This window comes from Nipponia nippon, unplaced genomic scaffold (assembly GCF_047370975.1).
Source record: "Nipponia nippon isolate SJK-2023a ecotype South Korea unplaced genomic scaffold, ASM4737097v1 scaffold_26, whole genome shotgun sequence".
Taxonomy (NCBI): Eukaryota; Metazoa; Chordata; class Aves; order Pelecaniformes; family Threskiornithidae; genus Nipponia; species Nipponia nippon.
In genome coordinates, this window is record NW_028262343.1 from 6,279,704 (window position 1) to 6,301,144 (window position 21,441).

The window sequence follows — 21,441 nt, forward strand, 5'->3', positions numbered from 1 at the left end:
TTAATAAGAAATATATTGAGTGTTCCTGCTATTTTGCTAGTGGGTCTGGCAGCCTTTAAAATTCAGGTTTGCAAGCTTACCTCTATAATAAACGATGAGTCAATCTTGGGGCTAGAGTTTTAAGAGAAGCCCTAGAAAGTCTGTGAGTTGCAATAATATCATGAGAAGTAGCAGAGGGATACACTATTTTTGCAGACTGCAGCCTCATGCACCACATTCCCACCATGTGGCGAAGCAAAGGTAGCAAGGGATCATTCGTAGCATGCTAGAGGACATTTCCTATACTCTGTGTAAAGTTTCCTTGCTTTGATAACTCAGCTAAATGCCTTCCCATGATGTGCCAAGATACTTTCTCCACTGTCTGAGAGGAGAGAGAGGGAGAGCAGGATGCATTAGGCTACAAGGAAGGGGGGAAATGTGTTTCCTGTCTCCCCACTGGAATGAGCTCTGCCCTACTCCTATCCCTGGGGTCAGAGGAGGGACAAGAAATGGGGAGATGGACAGATGGACGTGAAACCTGTGCTCGCACAAGCAGCACAGTCTGCATCATGGGCCCACGTTAAAGCTGTGTGTTTCCCTCTTTCTGCAGCTGCTGCAGGTGGGAAGCTCGCTCTGCCTGCCAGCCCCTGTGCAGCAGCACCTCCTGCTTCTGGCTGGGTGACAGGACCTGGACAGGAAAGCCTGTTTGGGTGGCCCTGTGAGCCCACCTGGAAGTGTTGGCAAATGCACAACTAACCCTGCTGTCTGAAAAAATGCAGAAGTTTGGGTAAGCCTCCAAGCTTGTCAATGCTGAGGTGTTCCTGGCTATGGAACCATGTCTTAAAGTTGGTAGGAGACTGTTGTGAATTAACCCCAGCCGGCAACTAAGCACCACACATTCGCTCACTCACTCCCTCACAACGGGATGGGGGAGAGAATCAGAAGAGTAAAAGTGAGAAAACTCGTGGGTTGAGATAAAAACAGTTTAATAGGTAAAGCAAAAGCCACACGCACAAGCAAAGCAAAGCAAGGAATTCATTCACTCCTTCCCATTGGCAGGCAGGTGTTCAGCCACCTCCAGGAAAGCAGGGCTCCATCACGTGTAACGGTTACTTGGGAAGACAAACGCCATCACTCCGAATGTCCCCCCCCTTCCTTCTTCTTTCCCCAGCTTTTTATCGCTGTCTATTAAACTGTCTTAAAGCAGCTCTTATGCATTACCCTGAAAGGGAAATTAAAATTGTAACTGCTCAGCAGTGGTAATTTGTGACTGAGGAATGATCTGGCACAGAGGGCAAGAAGGCCCAGCTGCAAGAAGGGGTTAAACTGGCTGGAAATGGGCTTCACATTTGCTAACCTCCAGTCAACTGGGACCTCCCCAGTTAGCCAGCACTGCTGATAAAGGATTGAAAGTGGCTTGGTGAGCACTTCTGCCAGCTCCCTCAGTACCCTTGGGTGGATCCCATCTGGCCCCATAGACTTGTGTGTGTCTATGTGATATAGCAGGTTGCTAACCAAAATGGCTGCCTGATGTTATATTCCTAAAACCTTATTTAAGCTTTAAAGCTTTAAGAGGTTGGCTAGAGGCAGACATCTTGTGTGGCATCCCCAGATGTTCTAAAACTATTCATAGTTATTTTCTGACCACAAGCATTGGTTTGAAACAAGTGTATATGCACTTCCTGGGGCCTCAGAAAACCCAGCACGGGCCATAGAACGAGGTTGCTCTGCTATGAGCATGCTCGTGTGTGTCTGGGAGAGTTGTATCAGGCTAGCTGCACTGCATCATTAGGGGCTGATAATTTTCTTGCCCAAGGTCACTCTTTTTGTGTGCTTGGACATGAGGAAAAGGTAATATCTCCTCAGGAGAGCATGTTCCTGCTTAGGGGAGGCCCCAGATATCCTCCCCTGGGGCAGCTGTTAGGAAGCATAACACTAGAGTTTCTAACTCTCCAAGAAGATGGCTTTTATCTTCCTAACAACAGGGGGTTCTGGTGGGCTTTGGCCCTTCCACACCTTTTTTCTACTGTTGGAATGGTCTCTGGTCTCATTTTCCATCCCCCTGTGGTGGGTCACAGAACTGCCTCAGCTCACTCTTGCACTTGGTCGCTCATTGGGCTGGGGTGTCTCCTCATGCTGCCACTCTTCCAGCACCCCTAGCTTCTTGAGCCCTGGTGGAGTCTAGATGCATCAGGACGAGACCCTAGGCAGACCCTCTGGCTAGCACATCACAGAGGACAGGACCTCGCACCAGCTTCCCATCGCCTGTGTCTGCCACTGATGACCTGAGTTCACCATGGCTTAAAGCACATCTTTTCCTGATGTCAACCAGTTAAGCTGTAAATCTTCTGGCTTACCATTTAACTCTTCAGGATCTTGCATGGGTGCAAACAGACACACAGATATAGCAAGGCACTTCATAAGATTTTCGAAGGCACCTTTGTTTTTCACTTTACAGCTCAAGAGTTGCACAGATCTGTACAAAACCAACTAACCCTCCTTGCACTTAACTGCCTCGGTTTTCTGATTATCTTGCAGAGTCCCTTCAGTCGACTGTAAGCCCACGGTTTGTCTTTCTTGATTTTGGTGGATCCCATTGCTAAATCATCCACCCTCACTTCACTGGGACATTCTGCCTGCTTGTCCTTTCTTACTCAAAGTTGGGAATCTTTTCTGATGTCTTTTTCTTTGGTGGTTGGGAACTTTCTGTCTCCAGCCTTCTGACTGGAAATAAGATAAAAATGGGGTTTCTTGAGCAAGAAACACCTGTTGTTGAGACAGTTTTTATCCTAGTAGATCACTGTTCTCATCTACCCATTTGTAATTTTCTCTAGTCTAGTTCTATATGTTCAAAATTCCAACATATTCAAAATAACAGCAATTCAAAAATAGCCTCATTCCAAGGTATCTGTCAGAAGCCGCCTGTTCCTTCCCTGTTATCCTTTCCCTCTTACCCTTCATTCTCTTATCTTCCACTCACCCTATTAGGCAAAGCAAGTACACTAGGGCCAATCTCACAGAGCAATGGCATGAGGAAGGTGGATGGAGAAGACACTAAGTTTGCTGGTAGCTGGGAGGAAAGAGGGAATTTCATTATCAGATGTGATTTGATGACAAGAGTTGATGCCAGAAAGAGCAGCTCTATGAGTGAGGGCAGTGAGCTGCACAGATAGACCCCTCAGCAGAAACCTGCCTAGAGATATGGGGTCCCGAGCAATAAGCTAGGAAGCACTTGGTGTTGAGTGAGAACTTGGCATTAATCAGGCAATGTTTACTCTGCAGATGAGATGTAAATATACTAGAAAAACTGGGGGACTTGACTAAAACACAGTGGAACAATGAGAGGGAACATGAGCTAAAGGAGTTTGCAGGTGGACCCCTGCGAGCAGGAGCTGGGGGGCACAGGGGACAGTGCGACCTGTTCAACAGATTGGATGAAGATTAGGACTTATGTGAAGGGAATATAAATTCAGGAGTCACAGTAGGGTTCAAACTAGCACAAGGGTGGCTGTGTGTCTAGGAAAAAGCAATACCCAGACAGTAATATATCACGATATGTGTGAACTACTACCCCCACAATTAAGATGGATCATACGGGCTAAGATTGCATGGCAAACTAATAACAGCATTCAAAAGGCACAGACACTGTTTAACAGTTTATACAGTGAAAAGTCAAAAGAAAAAACTTTACCCCATGCTAAAGGGCCAGCGTGTAAGCTGCCACAACACAGCTTTTGGTAGGGCAATGTCTAATCTTTCTCCTGCAGACTCCTAAAGGCAAAATCTCCAGTGAATTCTGTGGGATGGAGACAACTATGACTCACCAGTGCTACTGAGGGGATATTAATGAAATGCTGTGGTATCGTTGTCCATTATTTTATCAAAACTGAAGTAATTCTCTCACAGTTTTAGTAAGTGAAAGGAAATAAACAGAGGGAGGGGGGTAAGACCATGTCACAACAACTGAGATATTCATGAATATAGTGTCTTGAATATTTATTCTAATAGCAAAAGGAAAAAAACTTTCAACAAAGAATTAAAGAAGCAAAATCCACTTGGTATACGGAAGTCACATACAAATAGAATATCCAATGGAATACACATGGTCTCTACTTCCACATAGAATTAAAACTCTGCACATGGATAAAACTTGTACTTCACGTTCAGACAAGAGCTCCCATGGATATATGCAGAAGATTCACAAAATTTGTCACCCAGCAGCATTTTAAACTAACATATTTTTTAGAACCACAGTCACTATATTGCAGTAATAGTTGGGGGAGGAGGGACAGATTGAGTCTCACCCCCTCACAAATGTATCCTAAGCAAGTACTTCTTTTCTTCAGGAACAATTCAGCAAGTAAGTTAGCTTGAGGGAGCCAGAACAGCTACATATTTTCAAGGTAAGTATTTATCTTTGTGTATGTAATCACATGTCTATGAGGAATAATAAAAATACTAGGTAAAATTATCTGCCGGCCCCTGAACAGTCAGGTCACTTAGGAATAAAAAGTTTAGGTAATGCATCCTCAGTCCTGTAGCAGCCTGCATATCTGTATTTAAGTGGTACCTCATATTATGACTGTTAATTTGTCTGCTGCTCAACTATAAAGATAGCCAGAATTTCCTTTTTTATTAAGCAATACCAAATTTATCTCCAAATACATTTTCATTTCACTCTGGTCTTTATAATTTTGCAGAAGTTTTCATGGCAAAAGGTATAAAACCAGGAAGAATTTTAAGGGCTGCTCAAGTCATTGCAAGTACCTTCCTGTGCTACTTAATGCAATTTGGCTACTTTGCTTTCACAGAGAAACTATTTGATGACATAGGAAAGGAAAACCATGCTACTGGTTTCCAGTAGGCCTTAGAGTTTGATTCTTTGTCTGATCAGGCTAAATTAAAAAAAAATCCAAACCTAAATCAACCTTGTACATTGTCACAAAAATGCATCAGATGATCAAACTAAAAATCTACTTATGTACCTTTTAATGTGTTACTAACGAAAACAACTTGTTATGAAAACTGTTCAGCAAAAACAGTTACTCTCCTTGGCCCAGACTCAGTGGCCCATCTCTATTTAGCAAATTTCCAAGGTGCATGACATGTTCCTTTGAAATCAGAGATGTAGCAAGAATTTGCAGAATGAGCTTCTCCTCTGCAGAGTCCATAGGCACAGCTGGGAACCCATGGCAGATCAGTGATTCAGGGTTTAAAGTCCCAAATGTACCCAAGGGTTTTGCTGAATAACGATGGCCTTGCTTGTGTGCTTAGAGAATTATTAGAAATATGCAAGGATAACTGGAAAGGAAAAAGAAATTATTGGATGTCTCCTTTTACTATCATGGTTAGGTAATGGGCTGAATTTTGTTTCCATTTATACTACAGCTTTACTGCTAACAGTGGAGTTGTTCAACATTGAGGGCCATGTAACAGTTGAGTGAAGAGTCTGGGTCAATATATTTAAGGATGTATCTTCCATCTTTAGGATCTAGAAAAGTTAAGAAACTTAATCAGCAGAAGTGACTAATTAAGGTCACCATCCACCATGCTGGACCATTTTGACTGTGGCCTTCAAGCTGTTCCCAAAAATGTTAACTCAGTGCACCAACTAAAGTTTTCTGAGTTATCTGCAAGAGTATTGGGTATTCCTATTTAATATTTCAGGTAAGTATTATGAGTTAACTGTATCAGATTAAAGAAAACATTCCCACATGATATTATGCAATACAGGCAGACAGAGCATGTAACTGATTCTTTAAGAATAAATAACTCACTGTAACTGCTGAGCTCTAGGAGGTTCTTTTAATGCTTCTAGAGAACATGCTTTAAAAATATAGGCAGATAGTTTAGAAATGGTTACAAGCATCTTCTGACCGAAAGCGCTGTCCCACTAGTGTTGGTGTAATGCGATCATTTTCAAAAAGGACACTCACAAGTCTAAAAGTAAAATTGACATGCACTTGCAGTAAACATACAGCTATCTTTTACCATCATCTCATATATGAAAAATAGCTCAAATGACTTAAGAATAGAGTATTCTTACACTACACTGGTAAAGCATTTACTATATAAATTTTACTACAAGACACATACAGCTACTGGAAATCTTAAGCCACGCAGGCATCATCAACAGGTTATCACACATACATGACACTTCTCCCTTTCACACAAGTTTATATACACTAAGTCATTAAATATTGCACTTATTGGCCCATGATTCCTCAGTTTTGAGGTATTAAAAATAGAAAACATATCTATTTTTATAACATATTTTCATGCAACATTTTGGACATTTCAGTTCCACGAACACTAGTATATAGGTTACACATTCTGACAGTCCAACTGAGCCATGACACATCTGACATTACTGACGAAATATTAAACAGGCGTTACAGCACAAACATTTCATTTAACACTAGTTGTGGGTACATGTCAGAATTACTCGAGGAAATTTATTGCCAGAAGTGGTAAGCAATCCCTAGCTTTCATTTCTGCATGTTATGCATGATCTTGAAGTTACTGGAAGATTAGGACTTATGCTTCCCCCCCAGATCAAATACCAGGTACCTTATTCTATAAATGACAAGCCATCTACACCTGCTGGAACCATGGATAATAAACCTATGGTCTGAAAATGTAACCCAGCTGATTTCTGGTGCTAATGAGCATTTATGGATAAATTCCACTGTGGCATTTAGGGAAGGCTGCACTGAACATGAACAAGTAGCAGTGGGAACTGAATGAGTGTCAAAGATGATGTACTGCTGTGTATATGTGTATACTATATGTGTGTAGTTACAATTTCTGCTTCAATGAACATCCATGGATAAACAAAGTAAAAAAAAAAAGAAAAAAAAAGAAAAAAAAAGAAAAAAATCTTAAATTGCAAAGATGAACTACATTTACCTCTTCTTAATAAAGAAGACTGGTAGAAATCATTCAAATAATTAAACGAGTTGCCTCTTTAAATGAGACTTGACAAATGATGAACCTTGGAGAATCTGGAGTCAGCATGTACCGAAGAGACTATGCATATGGATTAAATGGTGTAAATCAATACAACTCACTCCCCTGTTGGCATAAGTGAAGATCTGTTGCTTTACACCCCCGAGGGTTTAATCTGTGAGGATTTACATACTCATGGTCTCACACCGCTAAATCTGTCATCCTAAAGAGGAACTAGGCACATATACTGTGTGTCTGTCTATATGAAACAGGCCAAGGAGGAATCTTTCCTAACAGTCAGTCAGCAGAACAGTAATTTAGTTGATGCCCTTAAGAATGCAAGTAATAAAACTTGCCTCTCACAAACAAATATAGAGAAGAGTAGTTGGGGGGATTTTTTTTGGGGGGGGTGTTTCTTTTGGAATGCAAATCAGCATCATTCATCTGCTATTGAAGAAACAAAGGCATCATCATCATATGTAGAATTTGTACCACCATTTTTTCCCTAAAAATGGCAATTAATTAAACTCAAAGCATTCTCAAAGTTAGGATCAAACTCCAGCAGATTTTGTGCACCCTGAAATAGCACTTCATTCCTAAAATAAAGAAGGTGCATGTGGTATAGCTAAATATACAGAGCTGAGCAAACTGAGAAGAAAACTTAATCTTTCAGACTGATGCTCTGGAAAGGCCACATAGATGTAGTTGCTCAGGTAGTTTTTCTAGGCATTACATTAAGTATAAGCACAAAGGAACAAACAGTTCCAGGTAACAGTCACGTACACAGCTGTTCAGAGAGAGAGAGTATTTTTTGACAGAAAATCAGGCTAGTTCATATGTAATTCAAACACCAATCAAACAGGTCTAAATAAACCCAGCAACAACAACAACAACAAAGTCAGTAATAAGTTAGGTGCGATATAATGATCAGAACACTTGTGAAGATAAACTCTTATCACAATTGAAAACATGCATCTGAAGGTTCAGCCCAGCAGGGCTTGCTAGCTGTTTGGTGGGTTGGTGCCAGGAGGCACCACAGGAGCCAGTCACATCCCATGCTCCCAAGGCATTTTCTGAGCACTAGTTTGATCATGCAGCAAGCAAGACACTGTGAGAGCATGATAAGGCTGTGCATTAGCCATGCACAGGATTAGTCTGATGCTAAAAGCTTTAGTCTAGATCATAACTTGGAAAATGGGTTGTGTAGTATTAGTTCAGCTGGTACTATGGAGCTCAGGACCCTCTGTCCAAAGGCATCTAATCTCTCATAAATTTAATGTGCTCTGTGTGTCAACTGCTGTATCCCACCAAGTGCCCTAAATCTCAGCTGAAGAGGTTATCTGTGGCTGGCCCAATAAGGCTCCATGACATTCAGTCCTATTTCTGTGCTGAGAGTAACAACAAATTAGTGCAAAGTGTGTGAGTACTTTTGCACCAAGAATTGTGATGAGGCTGAAAATAGTTTTGGATTTCCTATCCCAGGTTTCAATTTAATGTTCCAGCCCTCTTCCATCACTAAAATATATCTCTTTTCAGCCTGGTACTTTCTCTTGCCAGAACTGTGCTACAACAGTGGATAGATCAGGGATCTAACCAAATCCTGCTTGTCTCCTCCAACAACTCATAATCAGTGACTACTGGATATATGTGAAGAACGAGCCATTGATTGTTTAAATTTTGGCCTTTGATCAAGTTGGGATGGGATTTCCAAAAGTGCTCATTATTAGCCTAACTCTACTTGCATTTAAGAAAATTGCAATTCTATCAATCACATAAGTCAATAGGAGCTGAACTAGATTGACACAGGCTGCTTTTGGAAATCCTACCCTATGAAACAGGTCAAGGCATAATTTTAAATAGAATGAAAATCCCAATCCTGCTAGTTCCCCCAGAATTCAAACTAAATTTTTAGAATGTTTGGGGAAGGGATAGTAAGCTACTACCCAAAAGCCTTTCTGTCTTTCATGTTTCTCTACAATAACCAGGTTCCAGCTGAGAGAAGTACTGAGATCATGATGCTTCTGATCTAAATCCGACCAAACTTTATAGCAGAAAACTCAATAATCCTGTGAAACACGTGGCTCTGAAAGCCAACCCGTGATGGAAAATCAAAGCCTACTAACAGTAGCTAACCCTGATTGTTCAGAAAAGGTCTACTTGAACTTCCACACATAGGATAAATTGGGTTCAATGGGACATCAGCAGGTCATCCAGCCCAACCTCCTGCTCAAAACAGAGTCAACTAAAAGGTCCAATCAATTTGCTCAGGGCTTTATCCAGTCTGATCTTGAAAACCTCCAAGGATTTGATGTGAACACTTTAAAAATTAATCTGACTAATTCTGAACTCTATGACAATGTCTGAGTGTCAATAAAAAGATCCTAGGAGTTTTTAATCTACTGACTGGTTCTGCTGTTGTACTTCAGATGAACCTTTTCATTATAACACATGGCTGGCAGTCTAATGACCAATGTTACTCTGACAGCTGCTTCCCCCATCCTCCCCATCCCATACAGAAGATCAGACATTTTGGAGGCCTGGGTGGTTAGTTGTCTCAGAAATCCAAAGGAGAGATTCTCCCTCTTTGATTTTGCTATTATTCTTCTGCCTGGTCTCTTGATGCAAAATGAAAAGCAATTAATTAATCTTAATTAAATAAAGAACTATCTATCACTCAATTTCTTTAAAAAGGTATATGCTAATAATGTATTGCCACCACTGATTAGACTCTACATGGTCATAAAGAGGCAGGGAGGGTCTGGAATTCATTGCAATGGAGTACAAGCAAGGTGTGGCTGTAGCAAGGGGCATCTTGGGGTCTTTTTTCCTTGTTACAACATGCACAGGAGATGACCATTTTGCAGTTAGCATCCCAGAGCAAAGCTGGGAGAATATTTGCACTTGTAGCTATGCTGCATGATCCAGGATATGCCCAAGCTCATGTAACATGTGACCATGTCTTCCTCTCTCCTTGCCTTGCCTGAGGATGGCTCAGACTAATAATACAGCCTAAACCTTTTCTAAAGGACTGAGGGCTGCAGCTGAGTGCTGTCTCAAGGCTTCCCTGCTCCCTTTTCTCCAGCAGGAATAACTGCACATAACAAGCATAGGGTGGAAAACTGCCCACCATCTCACACAAAGCTTCCTCAGCTTCTTATCACTTCTTTTTCCAAAGCAGCTGGTACCTAGTGGGTGAAGAGGTATCAATGAAAGTCTCTCAGCACAGTTATCAACATGCTACCTTAGATGGGGGAGACAAAATCAGCATCCCTGGAGAGAGACAGGGTTATGGTTGGGGTAGCACATGCCTCTTCCGCCTGGCTGCTCATCGGCCCAAAGAGGACAGTGCTTTCCCTTCATGGAGGTAAACAAGTGAAGGTTCAGCCTCCATGTCTACTAGGAAAACAAGCGCTTAAGGAAGCTAGCTAATAGGACAGACATTTGTTTAAAACCCCACAGTGAAGAAAGAACATTTATTCATTTAAGTTAGGCAGCCAATGTAGCACCCTGATGGCATATCCATTTTACATGTGTCTATATGCCTTGTCTGAAAGTCGTTTTTACTGTGTCAAAGTTTATGTAGGTTATTTAACCAGTAAAAAAGTGTGACCATTTTCTCTTAGTGTGTTTCAGGAGCTTATATAAATTACCTTTGAAAAAAGGTAATGTGCATAGAGGGATTTCTTTGCAGTTGTGAGCAGTTTGCAGTACCTTGTGTTCCTTTTTTAAATTTGTCTTCTAATTTTTCCCATTGCAGACATTTTAAGAAACGTCAGCCTTGTCCTAAATCCTGTCTAATAGGAACAATAAAACAGTTAACGCTTCTTCAATTATGCAATTTAGTTAAAAAAATGTCACTGTGACCCAAGTAAAGCAGTTGTACAAAGTACTCCAGGGCACAGATGCAAGAAACTGCCACCAAGTACTAGAAGAGTACTTTTAAAAACTGTGAAATATGAATATTTTTTAACACTTTATTAAAAAAGAATTTGTGTACTTTATTCTGCTATCTTCACAGCCTTTTGCTGATCTTATGAACGTATTCAGCCTAACTCCAGAAATGTTGACGATTTTTTACTCCTAAAGTTTTTAAAAATCTTGTGAATTTCTAATTGTCTTGTCAAAAAAAGATATCCTCATCGAAGTAAGTAAAATTGAGGTAAAACTCCAGTTCACTGACAACAGCAGCGCTTCTGCAAGAGGTCTGAGTGAAATACAAGTGTTTGTAGCCAGTGTGGTGATGGTTGTCTCAGTGACTGAATGGGAGATGAAATTCCTGAATGCTTAAGTATGCAGGTTTGACAGCAACATGACAAGACAGTTTTTGGCTATGAACTACTGAATGTAATGGATTTGGTTCTGCCAAGGGTAATATCAGAACTGTATGTTTAATATCTCATGCAGGTAGAAATGAAAAGAGCTAGTCAGCCCACAAGTACTGGGGCAGGTACTACTGGGATCTCTGTAATGATCCAGTTTCAGAAAGGTATTAGACAGACATGCAGCTTCCATGGAAATGTAAACATACTAGCTATTCAAACAGGATGCAGTACCTAGTATCTCTGAGGATCTGCACTGAACACCCACATCAGTTGGAAACTCACAGGGAAGTTCAGTAGCTTTGGGTCCAGGAAGGCTGGAGGTTTTTCCTTTCTAACTTCTGTAATTTCCAAGCAGCCATGATGTGTAACATAGTGAGCGTAGATTTGCCAAGGCAATACACTCCAGGAAGTGTCCCTTATACAAATGATCTGGACAGAATGAGCGATTGGCTCACTAGAGCAATATTTCTAAATTGATTTTTAGTCAGCAGAAAATATAAGTGACATCAGGAAGCTTATTCTAAAACACCTTGGCCACTACCCTAAGGTTTCAACTATATAATTTGAAACCCATGAAGCAAGAGTCAATTCTAGGCAAATGTGGTCTGAGGACATGGCACCAGCTGAAGTAAGTGTAATGTAAAGCAGTAAAAAGAAAAGAGAAACTAATAGCCATCCTGCATGCAAAAGCCAGATGCAAAAAAATGGATCGTCCTTTCAAACTAATAACATCTCCATCTCCATACACATACTCAACCAGCTGCTGATGTAGAATAAAAGACTTTTCTCCCAAATAAATTAATAAGACAGTATAAATAAAGGCATATAGACCATTCATAAATACTCTGTTGGCAACGGAACACACTGGAGCTGCCTTTGTTGATAGTTGCATTAACAGCCGCAGTTGGGCTGCTGTGGAGGAGGGGTGTCCTTTAGCCGTGTGTTCTGCTTGCTGGCAGCAATGGTGGGATCTATCTCCAGACTTTCTGACATTTTGTCACAGATGATATCCACGAGTCGCTCAAATGTCTGCTTGACGTTAATGTTGTCCTTGGCACTTGTTTCAAAAAATTCAAATCCTAAGAAAATAAACAACACATTTATGTTTGATGCATATCCAACATCTCCAATAAATATACAAACTTCTCTTGGGCAAGGAAGAGTGGAGAGACACACAGAAAGGAAATACATGAGAGCACAAATATAAAAGAGTGATATTGCAAGAGCAGTTAAAATTGTAACAAAATCAGAGTAACTACATTAGTGTTATTTGCTTTATACCAAGCCATATGAAATCAGGACTGGCCCAAATACATTCCCTTAAACAAATTCTACTTTAAAACAGTTTAATCTAAAAAGTGATGCCAGTTTGAGAGTGCTATTATTTTAGAAATGCCCTATATAACCAGTCATTGTGAAGGAATAATCTACTGCTCCATCTCTAACTATTATGTTCCTCTGAGCATTATTCAGCTGGAAACAGCCACTTCCATCATGACATTAACCTGGTGCCAAAATAGACAACTGTGTTTGGAAGTAATCAGGAAAAAAACAAGCAAGGCAAGAAAAGATTTCTGCAATTCGATATCTATTTAAGATAGAGGTAAATCCATGAGAACAAAGGGGCCCCCAACCCCCCAAACCAAACTAATAAACAAATACACAAACGCACATATTTTTCTTCCTTAATTAATTTATATAGAAGGACTTTTTATCTATCCATTCCCAATGACTACCCCAAAGGCAAAAATTACAGCTATCCTTAACCCAGAAGGGACACTGGAAGCCTTTATGGAGAAGATCCAGCTTTCCTAAGCTCTCTTCTCTGCCCCCATTTGTCCTACATCTTATCTCCCACATCTGCCTCCTCCATCTGGGCCAGGTTTGCAATTTGCTGGTCAGTCTACAATCCAGCAGGCTTCTGCCAGCTCTGGGTCTTCCCATGTTCTTACTTCCTTTGCAATTCCTTTGTCTTTTTCATTCGTTTGTTTTCTAAGCCTTTTCTGACATGCTCCATCTTTTCCCACAGTTACCACATTGCTCACCTGAGGGTTCATTGGTAATTTAAAACTTTCTCCTACTTCTGTCTTTCCACTGCCCAAAGGTTCAATATTAAGACAGTTTACAAAATGTCTAATCCACTGGTAATTTTACAGAAGTGGCTTAAACTTTGCAGAACTATTTTGATTCTTTCTGATTAACTCTGAATAACAATATGCAACTACCACTGTGTTTAATTATGAGGAAAATCCCAGTAAGAAAATGTCAGTCACTTGAAACTCTTGGCAGAAGGGAAGAAAAAAGCTCTTTTTTTTTTTTTTTAAATGTTATGTGCATTTTCTAGTGAACGGGCTAATCTTCTATTTCCAAAGGCCGCTTGAAATTTAAATGCAACTACTTTGATAACATTAGCACTATATATTCAATATGCCATCTAAACAAGATGTAATGTGCACATTCAGTCCTATAACTGCTTACCATGTAGCTTTCGCATGTTTGAGTACTAGCCTAGACTTACAGCAGATAATTATATTTAGCTTGGTATGATATCCCAGCATGTGCTAATAACCAATGCAAAAACTTAATGCTGTATTCTGAATTTTCTTCATATTTTTAATTTACATAAGGTGCCTTGTGTTGAAATAGCACAAAGTGCTAAATTGTTTAAATGCATAGGAGCTAAACACAGGCCAAAGTTAGTGTTCATAGGTAGTTTATACAATAAGAGATATAAACATTGTACAGGGATTTAGTCATACAACTTCTGTTAATATCAGCAAGAAGTGTGAGGATAACCTCACAGGTATGAGTATACATTGGTGTGAAAACTTTTCCTTTCCACATTTCTCTGGAAAGCAGGAAAACCATGCATAATAAAAGACCATATACAGAAATCATATACTGGGAGGCGGTTTGAATCTATATGTCATTGTTTTAGTTTAGCTTTGCTTACACGTCTCCTTTGTTGTAAACTAGAAGGAAAATAGGGAAAGCCAGTGTAGCTTCACTTGCTGGTGGCTTCAGCGCTCCCGCAGAGCTCCATGCAGGAGAAGACTGTTCAGATCTCTTGGGGAGGGCTTGGGGGAAGGAAGATCCTCCACATTTTCAGTGCTCTGTGTTGAAACCCAGCTGCAACCCTGTAGCACAGCAACACAGTCAGATTCTTCCACAACTGTTAGCGTCTGCTCCACAGGAAGCAGAAGGAAAGCTTCTGTTCCAAAGAGGAACAAGCAGGACCAGAGGGCAGAAGGTTTGAGGGACAATGAGGGGATGACTGAGAATTGGAACACCAAAGCCTTGGAGAAGATGACAGGAAGAAGAATGAATCTTAAGGACATTTTGGAGAGGAGCAGTTTTTAAAGATAAGAAGACAGAATAACTGGCACATGAGATGATCATGAAATGGCACATATGACAGGTACGTAAGAGATCTGGACAGAGAAAAGCAGAAAGTGAAAGGAAAAAAGTCACAAAAAAGAGAGGAGACCGATGTCAGGAAATACTGTAACATGGACAGGATCAAGAAAACAGGTCCACTACCACGGTGAGGATGTTCTGCATAAGAACACCATGAAAAACTGAGGCACCCATTTTCCAGGTAAAATAGTGTGCTGGCTTTGGCTGGGATAGAGTTAATTTTCTTCATAGTAGCTATTATGGGGCTATGTTTTGAATTTGTGCTGGAAACAGTGTTGATAATACAGGGATGGTTTCGTTATTGCTGAGCAGTGCTTACACAGTCAAGGCATTTTCTACTTCTCACACCACCCCACCATTGAGTAGGCTGGGGGTGGGCAAGAAGTTGGGAGGGGACACAGCTGGGACAGCTGACCCCAACTGACCAAAGGGATATTCCATACCATATGACGTCATGCTCAGTATATAAAGCTGGGGGAAGAAGAAGGAAGGGGGGGACGTTCAGAGTGATGGCGTTTGTCTTCCCAAGTAACTGTTACATGTGATGGAGCCCTGCTTTCCTGGGGATGGCTGAACACCTGCCTGCCGATGGGAAATAGTGAATGAATTCCTTGTTTTGCTTTGCTTGTGCGCATGGCTTTTGCTTTACCTATTAAACTGTCTTTATCTCAACCCATGAGTTTTCTTGCTTTTACTCTTCTGATTCTCTTCCCCATCCCACCGGGGAGAAGTGAGTGAGCATGTGTGATGCTTAGCTGCCTACTGGGGCTAAACCAATATGAAAGTATATCCTGCAACTGCAGCTATGGTAGCAGATCTGGCTATGCTGTGCTGTGCTTTGTAGACCAGCTGGATGGGACCTGTGCTGTCCAAACAAGCCCAAGGACTAGACTACGTTAAGAAAAGTATTAAAACAACATTAAGCCCAAAACAGGGCTTTGCTATAATTATCTCAGCAAAGAGCAGTGCTTTATCACTATTCTGGATAGAGCTAATATAAACATTGTTAACAGAAATGCTAAGATATTTATCCATCCTTTAGGGTGGCCAAATTAAAAATTAAAAAAAAAGCTAAAGGGGGACTCTCAGCTGTGACAGAACAGACAGACACGAGGGGCAGTTACTAGTAACGTGCTAGAAAACACCTTCTTTTCCAGTCTTTCAGAACAGAAGGTTTCCATATAAATTCCAGTTGTACTGATTTTGTTTGTGGCTTCCAGATACCTTTTGAAAGAGTGCATTTAGTGAATAAATTAGAGTCCTGTCAAAGAAATTTTTGTTTGTTTGTTTGTTTACATGAGACATTTGGTGAGCAAAAACAATCCCTTGCTTCTCATTGTCATTAAGTAACTTTCTTGTAACATAGCTCCAAGTGCATGAAAGCAATGGCAGGTTGGCATTTCTCCCCTGTAAAAAAACATCCTGGGGACAGGAGCCTTTAATTGGTCTGCCAATACCCTGCGTGCGTTGTAACTAAACAGAAGACTGGTGTTTGTCAGTGCTGTTAGTCTGTCTCTTTCCTCTGGCACTAACCTTTGCTCTTTAAAAAGAGCTAAAACACAATGAAGAGTGGAACTATGAACAAGCATGTTCCTGCACAACCCAATTATTTTCATTTTTTAATGCAAAGTTAGACGCAGCCATATGTCTGTGCTCTTGAAGCTGCTGACGACCCTGCCTTCTGCACCATGGCCTCCAGCCAGCCACAGAGGCAAAACAGAACTTGCAAGCTGTGTGCTGAGGTGCCAAGTCCCACTTGATTCCCAATTTAGATGCCAAAATTACAGCCCTAAAAATGCCTCTTCGGTTGCTGCCTAAACTCACAGATGCCTAATACCCCCAGTGTACCCACAGATGCCTAATGTACACAGATGCCTAATACCCACAGAGCTCATACCCCAAGGCATGTGAAGGTTCACCCCAGTCCTGATGCTGCAGAGCTGCTGTCTTGTGCCCCAGCCCTGGCAGGATTCAGAAACCAGCCATGTTCCTGCCCCATCTCAGGAGCAGGCATGGTCTTGCAGGCTTGGTCAGATCACACAGAAGTGCTGGGTGCCAAATTACACCCTGTATAAGCACACGGCACTGACAAACACTCTGCTTTCAGGCTTGCTGGGGTGCTAAATGGGTTTAATTTGAGGAACTCTAATCACCCCTGAATTGGGTCTCTGGGATCTCCCCAGTACAACCATTATGTATATACATGCCTGAGCCAAGAACAAAGTGAAAACAAAATAGACAAGGCAGGCTGATTTTGGTTTGAAGTGAGAAATTTTCTTCTTGGTTTTGGTGGAACATATTTTCAAAGCACTGGGAATCAAGAGAAGGAAAGAAAGAAAAAGATGAAAATAAAGACTTTAAGGAACAAATGGCACAAAAGAGGTGAGAAGAGAAAGGATGGAGAGAGGAAAAAAAAAGACCCAAAAATATGCAAAATAAGGTATGTGTTAAAATCTGAGGGATAAAATGACCACCTCTGTGAGTGACAAGCTGTGGACGCACACTGAAGCTCTGGGCACTGCTGACGCTGGGGCACGTAGCATTCACAGCCCTTTGCAGGTGCCCTGAATTCAACATGAGGGCTGGCTTCTGCCTGCCCTTGCAGAAGGGAATGTGAGAGATCACCCAGAAAGGGCCCATTTCGTTTTGCTTTCTGACATTGGTTGGTGGCCTCTGGGAAAAACAGTGTACCAGGATACATTTGCAAAGCAGGTGAGCGCACCCTAAGACATGCTCAGAAGTTCTGGGTGCTGCCAGCCATGGGTGACCCTGGGTGGCAGAGAGTAAACACACAAAATCTGATGGGAAGGGCACTGCCCTGAAAACTGCTTGATAGAACATGGAGTCAGAGGTGGATTTTAGTGGGACATCACACTAAATGATCACCAGAAGTCCCTTCCAACTAATGTTTCTATGATACAACAGCTCCGTTTCCCAGAGCCTTAACCAACCCGAGCCAAAAAGGTGGGATAGGATGAACGGGACCTTACAGCAAAGATGGACACACATTTGGGGCAGATCTTGCAGTATCCCCCTAGTACCTGGTGCAGCATGAGCACAACAGGCATAGTTTGAACCTATGGCAGGACTGTACTTCTACAGAAACCTTGTCTTAAAGATATAATACACCCTATAATGACAGAACTTGCAATTAAAAACTAATTAGTGTTTAAATAATTTGTAGCATACACATAGAAAATAGGAGTTGTACAGAAGCACATGAACAACCAAAGGCAAGAAAACATAAAATTATGTACCTAATTTGCAGGCACAGCCAAATGGCATAAGTAAATGGGGTAACTGTATGTCAAACTACATATGCAACCATCCATTTGCGTGTGCAGTTACTCAGTGTCTATTCAAAGCTCTGCGCACACCTCTGCCTGCTAAGCCTTTGCCAGAATGTAGATCACAATATATAATGCAGACCACAAATAAAAGGAATCAAGAAATTCATGCCATCTGTGAGTCATTCTTTTTATTTCTATTCTGACAAGTAACACCAAACTTTTATGAACGTATGAAGCTTTGAACTCAGCTGAGATGAATATGTTAGAAAAGCTGTGTGAGTAATGCAGCTGGCAAGTGTGCATGCATTTTGCTTGCAAGAAGTTCCAAGCCTTTTCTACTAAAATGCTTTAAAGCGTGTAAGTAAGTGCTGACTATATCAGGGTTTCACTTGATAGCCAATGCATGTAGTGCTCAGAGTAAACATTCATGAAGTGACAAAATAGCATAAGCATTTTGCTCTACACCCTTTTTTTAGTGATTAGTGAATAAACCTGTTTTAATGTGATTGCTGTGATCCCCACATCAATTACCATTACATTAATTTGTTCTCTCTACTGGCTGATTTGTCACATTTCTATATTTTCTTGGTATGACATCTCTGTGAAGTAAAGTTGCATGACTCAGCTGAATTTATTTGATCCTGTCTGTTTTCATCTGTAGTAAAGATAAGGGCTGGCGACCGGAAGATCACGTGCTGTACGGAAAGAGTTAAGGGTCGACCCTCCCTTGTCTCCGCCCCTTATAACATGACACACCTACTGCTGGGGGTATAAAGTCCGTGTTGGCTGGAGATCTGGTGGGATAATTTTGATGTGTAGTGTTTGCTACACAGTGGTGACCCCGGCGTGATCAGGCAACAGCGATGGAGCTCGCGGAACTCATAAAGGTACTAAAGTCGGTAACGACAAGGGTGCTCAAGAGGGGGTTTGCGGCAAGGCGGCGCCGACCTGCTGCACGTGGTGTGCTGATGGGGCAGGAATCTCCTGGGAACGAAAAGCCAACAAGTTTAGTTTCGGAGGGGACACAGGCTGGCTGGGAAGGAGTGGCCTGTGGGACACAGACGGAACCGTTGTTACTGGGGGCTGAGCCAACGGAGGAAGGGGAGGTGCAGGGAGACTATGGTGCAGCGGGAACAAAGGACTCGGGAAAGGTGTTCCCGATACAAGTGGGGAGTTTAGAGCGGCCGCCCACGGAACCTTCGGCACCTCCTGCACCGGCGGATCTGCCACTTACTCAATACCCCTGGGGCGAGTTGCAACAATGTGTGGAAAGGGAGCTGACTGATAGGTTGCTGGATTGGGTCCTGGGGGCCGATGTGGGATCCCAGCAGTATCGTGAACTACGTGAAGGAAGATGGTGGGAAGGAGAAAAAGAAGGCAAAACACCTGAGGACGCCCCATTGTATCCCAGTGATTGATGAGTGCTGGACACACAGAGAGCGGAGCGCAGGACATCGAAGGGGGGTGGTAGGGCTCCCCCGGCACTGTCAGTGATACCTGAGCCACCAGAGGGAACCCCTATCCCTGGGGCAATGGGAAATCAAACTGGTATTCCCTCACAGTGGAGGGAGCCTGTACACGATTACCCTATGAGCTCTGATAGCAGTGAGGGCGAAGGGGGTGACGAGGGATCCTCGATTGTTGCTCATCCGCCCCCGCTTCTGAGACGGACTAACGAGGTTTCAAGGGAACTTGAGGCATTGATCAGCCGATTGAGAGGGGTGGTGGCAAATGTGGAAAGTCTTATGCCAGGGGGAATGCCGAAAGAGAGGGCAAACGGGACGGATTGGCGGATGATTGCAAAAAATTGTGTCTTGGAAGGAGTGCGATTCCAGGCCCCTCCGATTCAAGCATTTCCTACCCGGGCAGCCCCAGGTGGAGGATATGAGTGGCAACCGTTAGATGCGAAGTTGGTGAAAGAATTGGTCACAACAGTGAAAAGTCATGGATTAAATTCCCCAGGAACCCAAGTCCTACTAGACTGTGTTTCTGCAACGCCGCTTGCACCTTTTGATATCATTCAGTTGATGCGGGCTGTATTGACCCCCTCGATGATGGTATTGTTTAGGGAGGAGTGGAGGAATCGGTGCACCCAAGTTGTTATCGAGGCGCAACAGGCCAACCATCCCATGGCAGGAGTGACTTTAGAGCAGTTGATGGGTGAAGGGCAGTTCGCAACTCCTCAGGCACAGGCTCAGCGAATGCGGGGGCGCGATTTTGCTGCATCTTCGAAAGCTGCCCAGGAAGCGATACGCATCATCGCGGCTCTTGATAAAAGGGAGCCTCCATGGGTCCAAATACAGCAATCGTTAAGTGAGCACTTCACAAAGTTTTTAGACCGGCTGCAAGCGGCGCTCCAGGTTGCTCGACTTCCTGAGCAGGCTAAGGAGGCGATATTGCTTGACTGTGCACGTACGCAAGCAAACCCACAAACTGCAGTGTTGCTAAGACAGTTACCCATAGGGACCACGCTTTCACAGATGATTCGTTACGTGCTGGAACAGGAACAGGCGCAAAGTATGCAACTGGTAGTGGCCGCAGTCCATGCAGCCTGCCGCGGCGCACGACTTACGTGCCATAAGTGTGGGGGGCAAGGACACATGGTGTGACAATGCCCTTGAAAAATAAACACCCCCGGAACAGGGGAAGGAGAGAGAGACCTATGATGCTGGCGCTGTGGGCGACTAGGCCGCAGAGCTCGACAGTGCAAATCGGGGAGTCAGCAAAGGAGACCAGGCTGGGGAAACGAGAAGAGGGGATGGCTGAGGGCCGTGCCATCCCCACCTGCCCCAGTGATCAGCTCAACAGGCCCGACGACAGCAGCGCAATGTATGGCACAGGGAGTCTCTCCTTCCCCGGGACCAGCACAGTCGCCTGCGGTCCCAATGATGCAATATCCAACTCAGCTGCCTTGGGGAGATGGGAGCGCGCAATAGAGGAGGCTGGGGATAGAGCCTCGCCGTATGTGGCACTCACCCTAAACATGACCACATGACCAGAAGTAGATATTATAGTTACCCCATGGCTCCCAGAGTTGGGGGGAACACCATGCCTCGTGTTAAGAGCCCTTTTAGATACAGGAGCGGATGTTACAGTAATCCCATCACATCTATGGCCAGATGATTGGCCACTCGAACCGAGAGGTTCGCTGCAAGGCGTGGGAGGCATGCAGACCTCGCATCAAAGCAGGAACCCAATGCAAATTATGTTGAAGGATCCGGAATCCGGACAAGCTAGGGTAGCATGGTGTAACCCCGCCATTGCTGAGTTACCCATTGTCATCTTGGGACGATGTTGCTTGCAGAAGATGAATATAGTGCTGCGTACAAATTTATCATAATGGCCACTGCCTGTGTCCGCCCATTAAAAGTCACCTGGTTGACAGATAAACCAGTGTGGGTAGAGCAGTGGCCATTGACAGAGGAAAAGAGGGCGGCTGTTCGACAATTGGTACAACGAGAACTTGACGCAGGACACATCGAACC

The 21,441-nt window shown here is 42.9% G+C and overlaps 1 protein-coding gene across 1 annotated transcript in view; it reads right to left on the reverse strand.

The window, feature by feature from the left end:
- Positions 1 to 4,325: 4,325 nt before the first annotated feature.
- Positions 4,326 to 21,441, reverse strand: part of LOC148055203 (ras-related protein Rab-3C-like) — a 166,292-nt gene continuing 149,176 nt past the window's right edge. Inside the window, exon 5 of the mRNA XM_087762383.1 lies at positions 4,326 to 12,328. Within this exon, the coding sequence (XP_087618509.1) occupies positions 12,141 to 12,328 (188 nt within the window). The 3' untranslated portion in view covers positions 4,326 to 12,140. The remainder of the gene's footprint in view (positions 12,329 to 21,441) is intronic.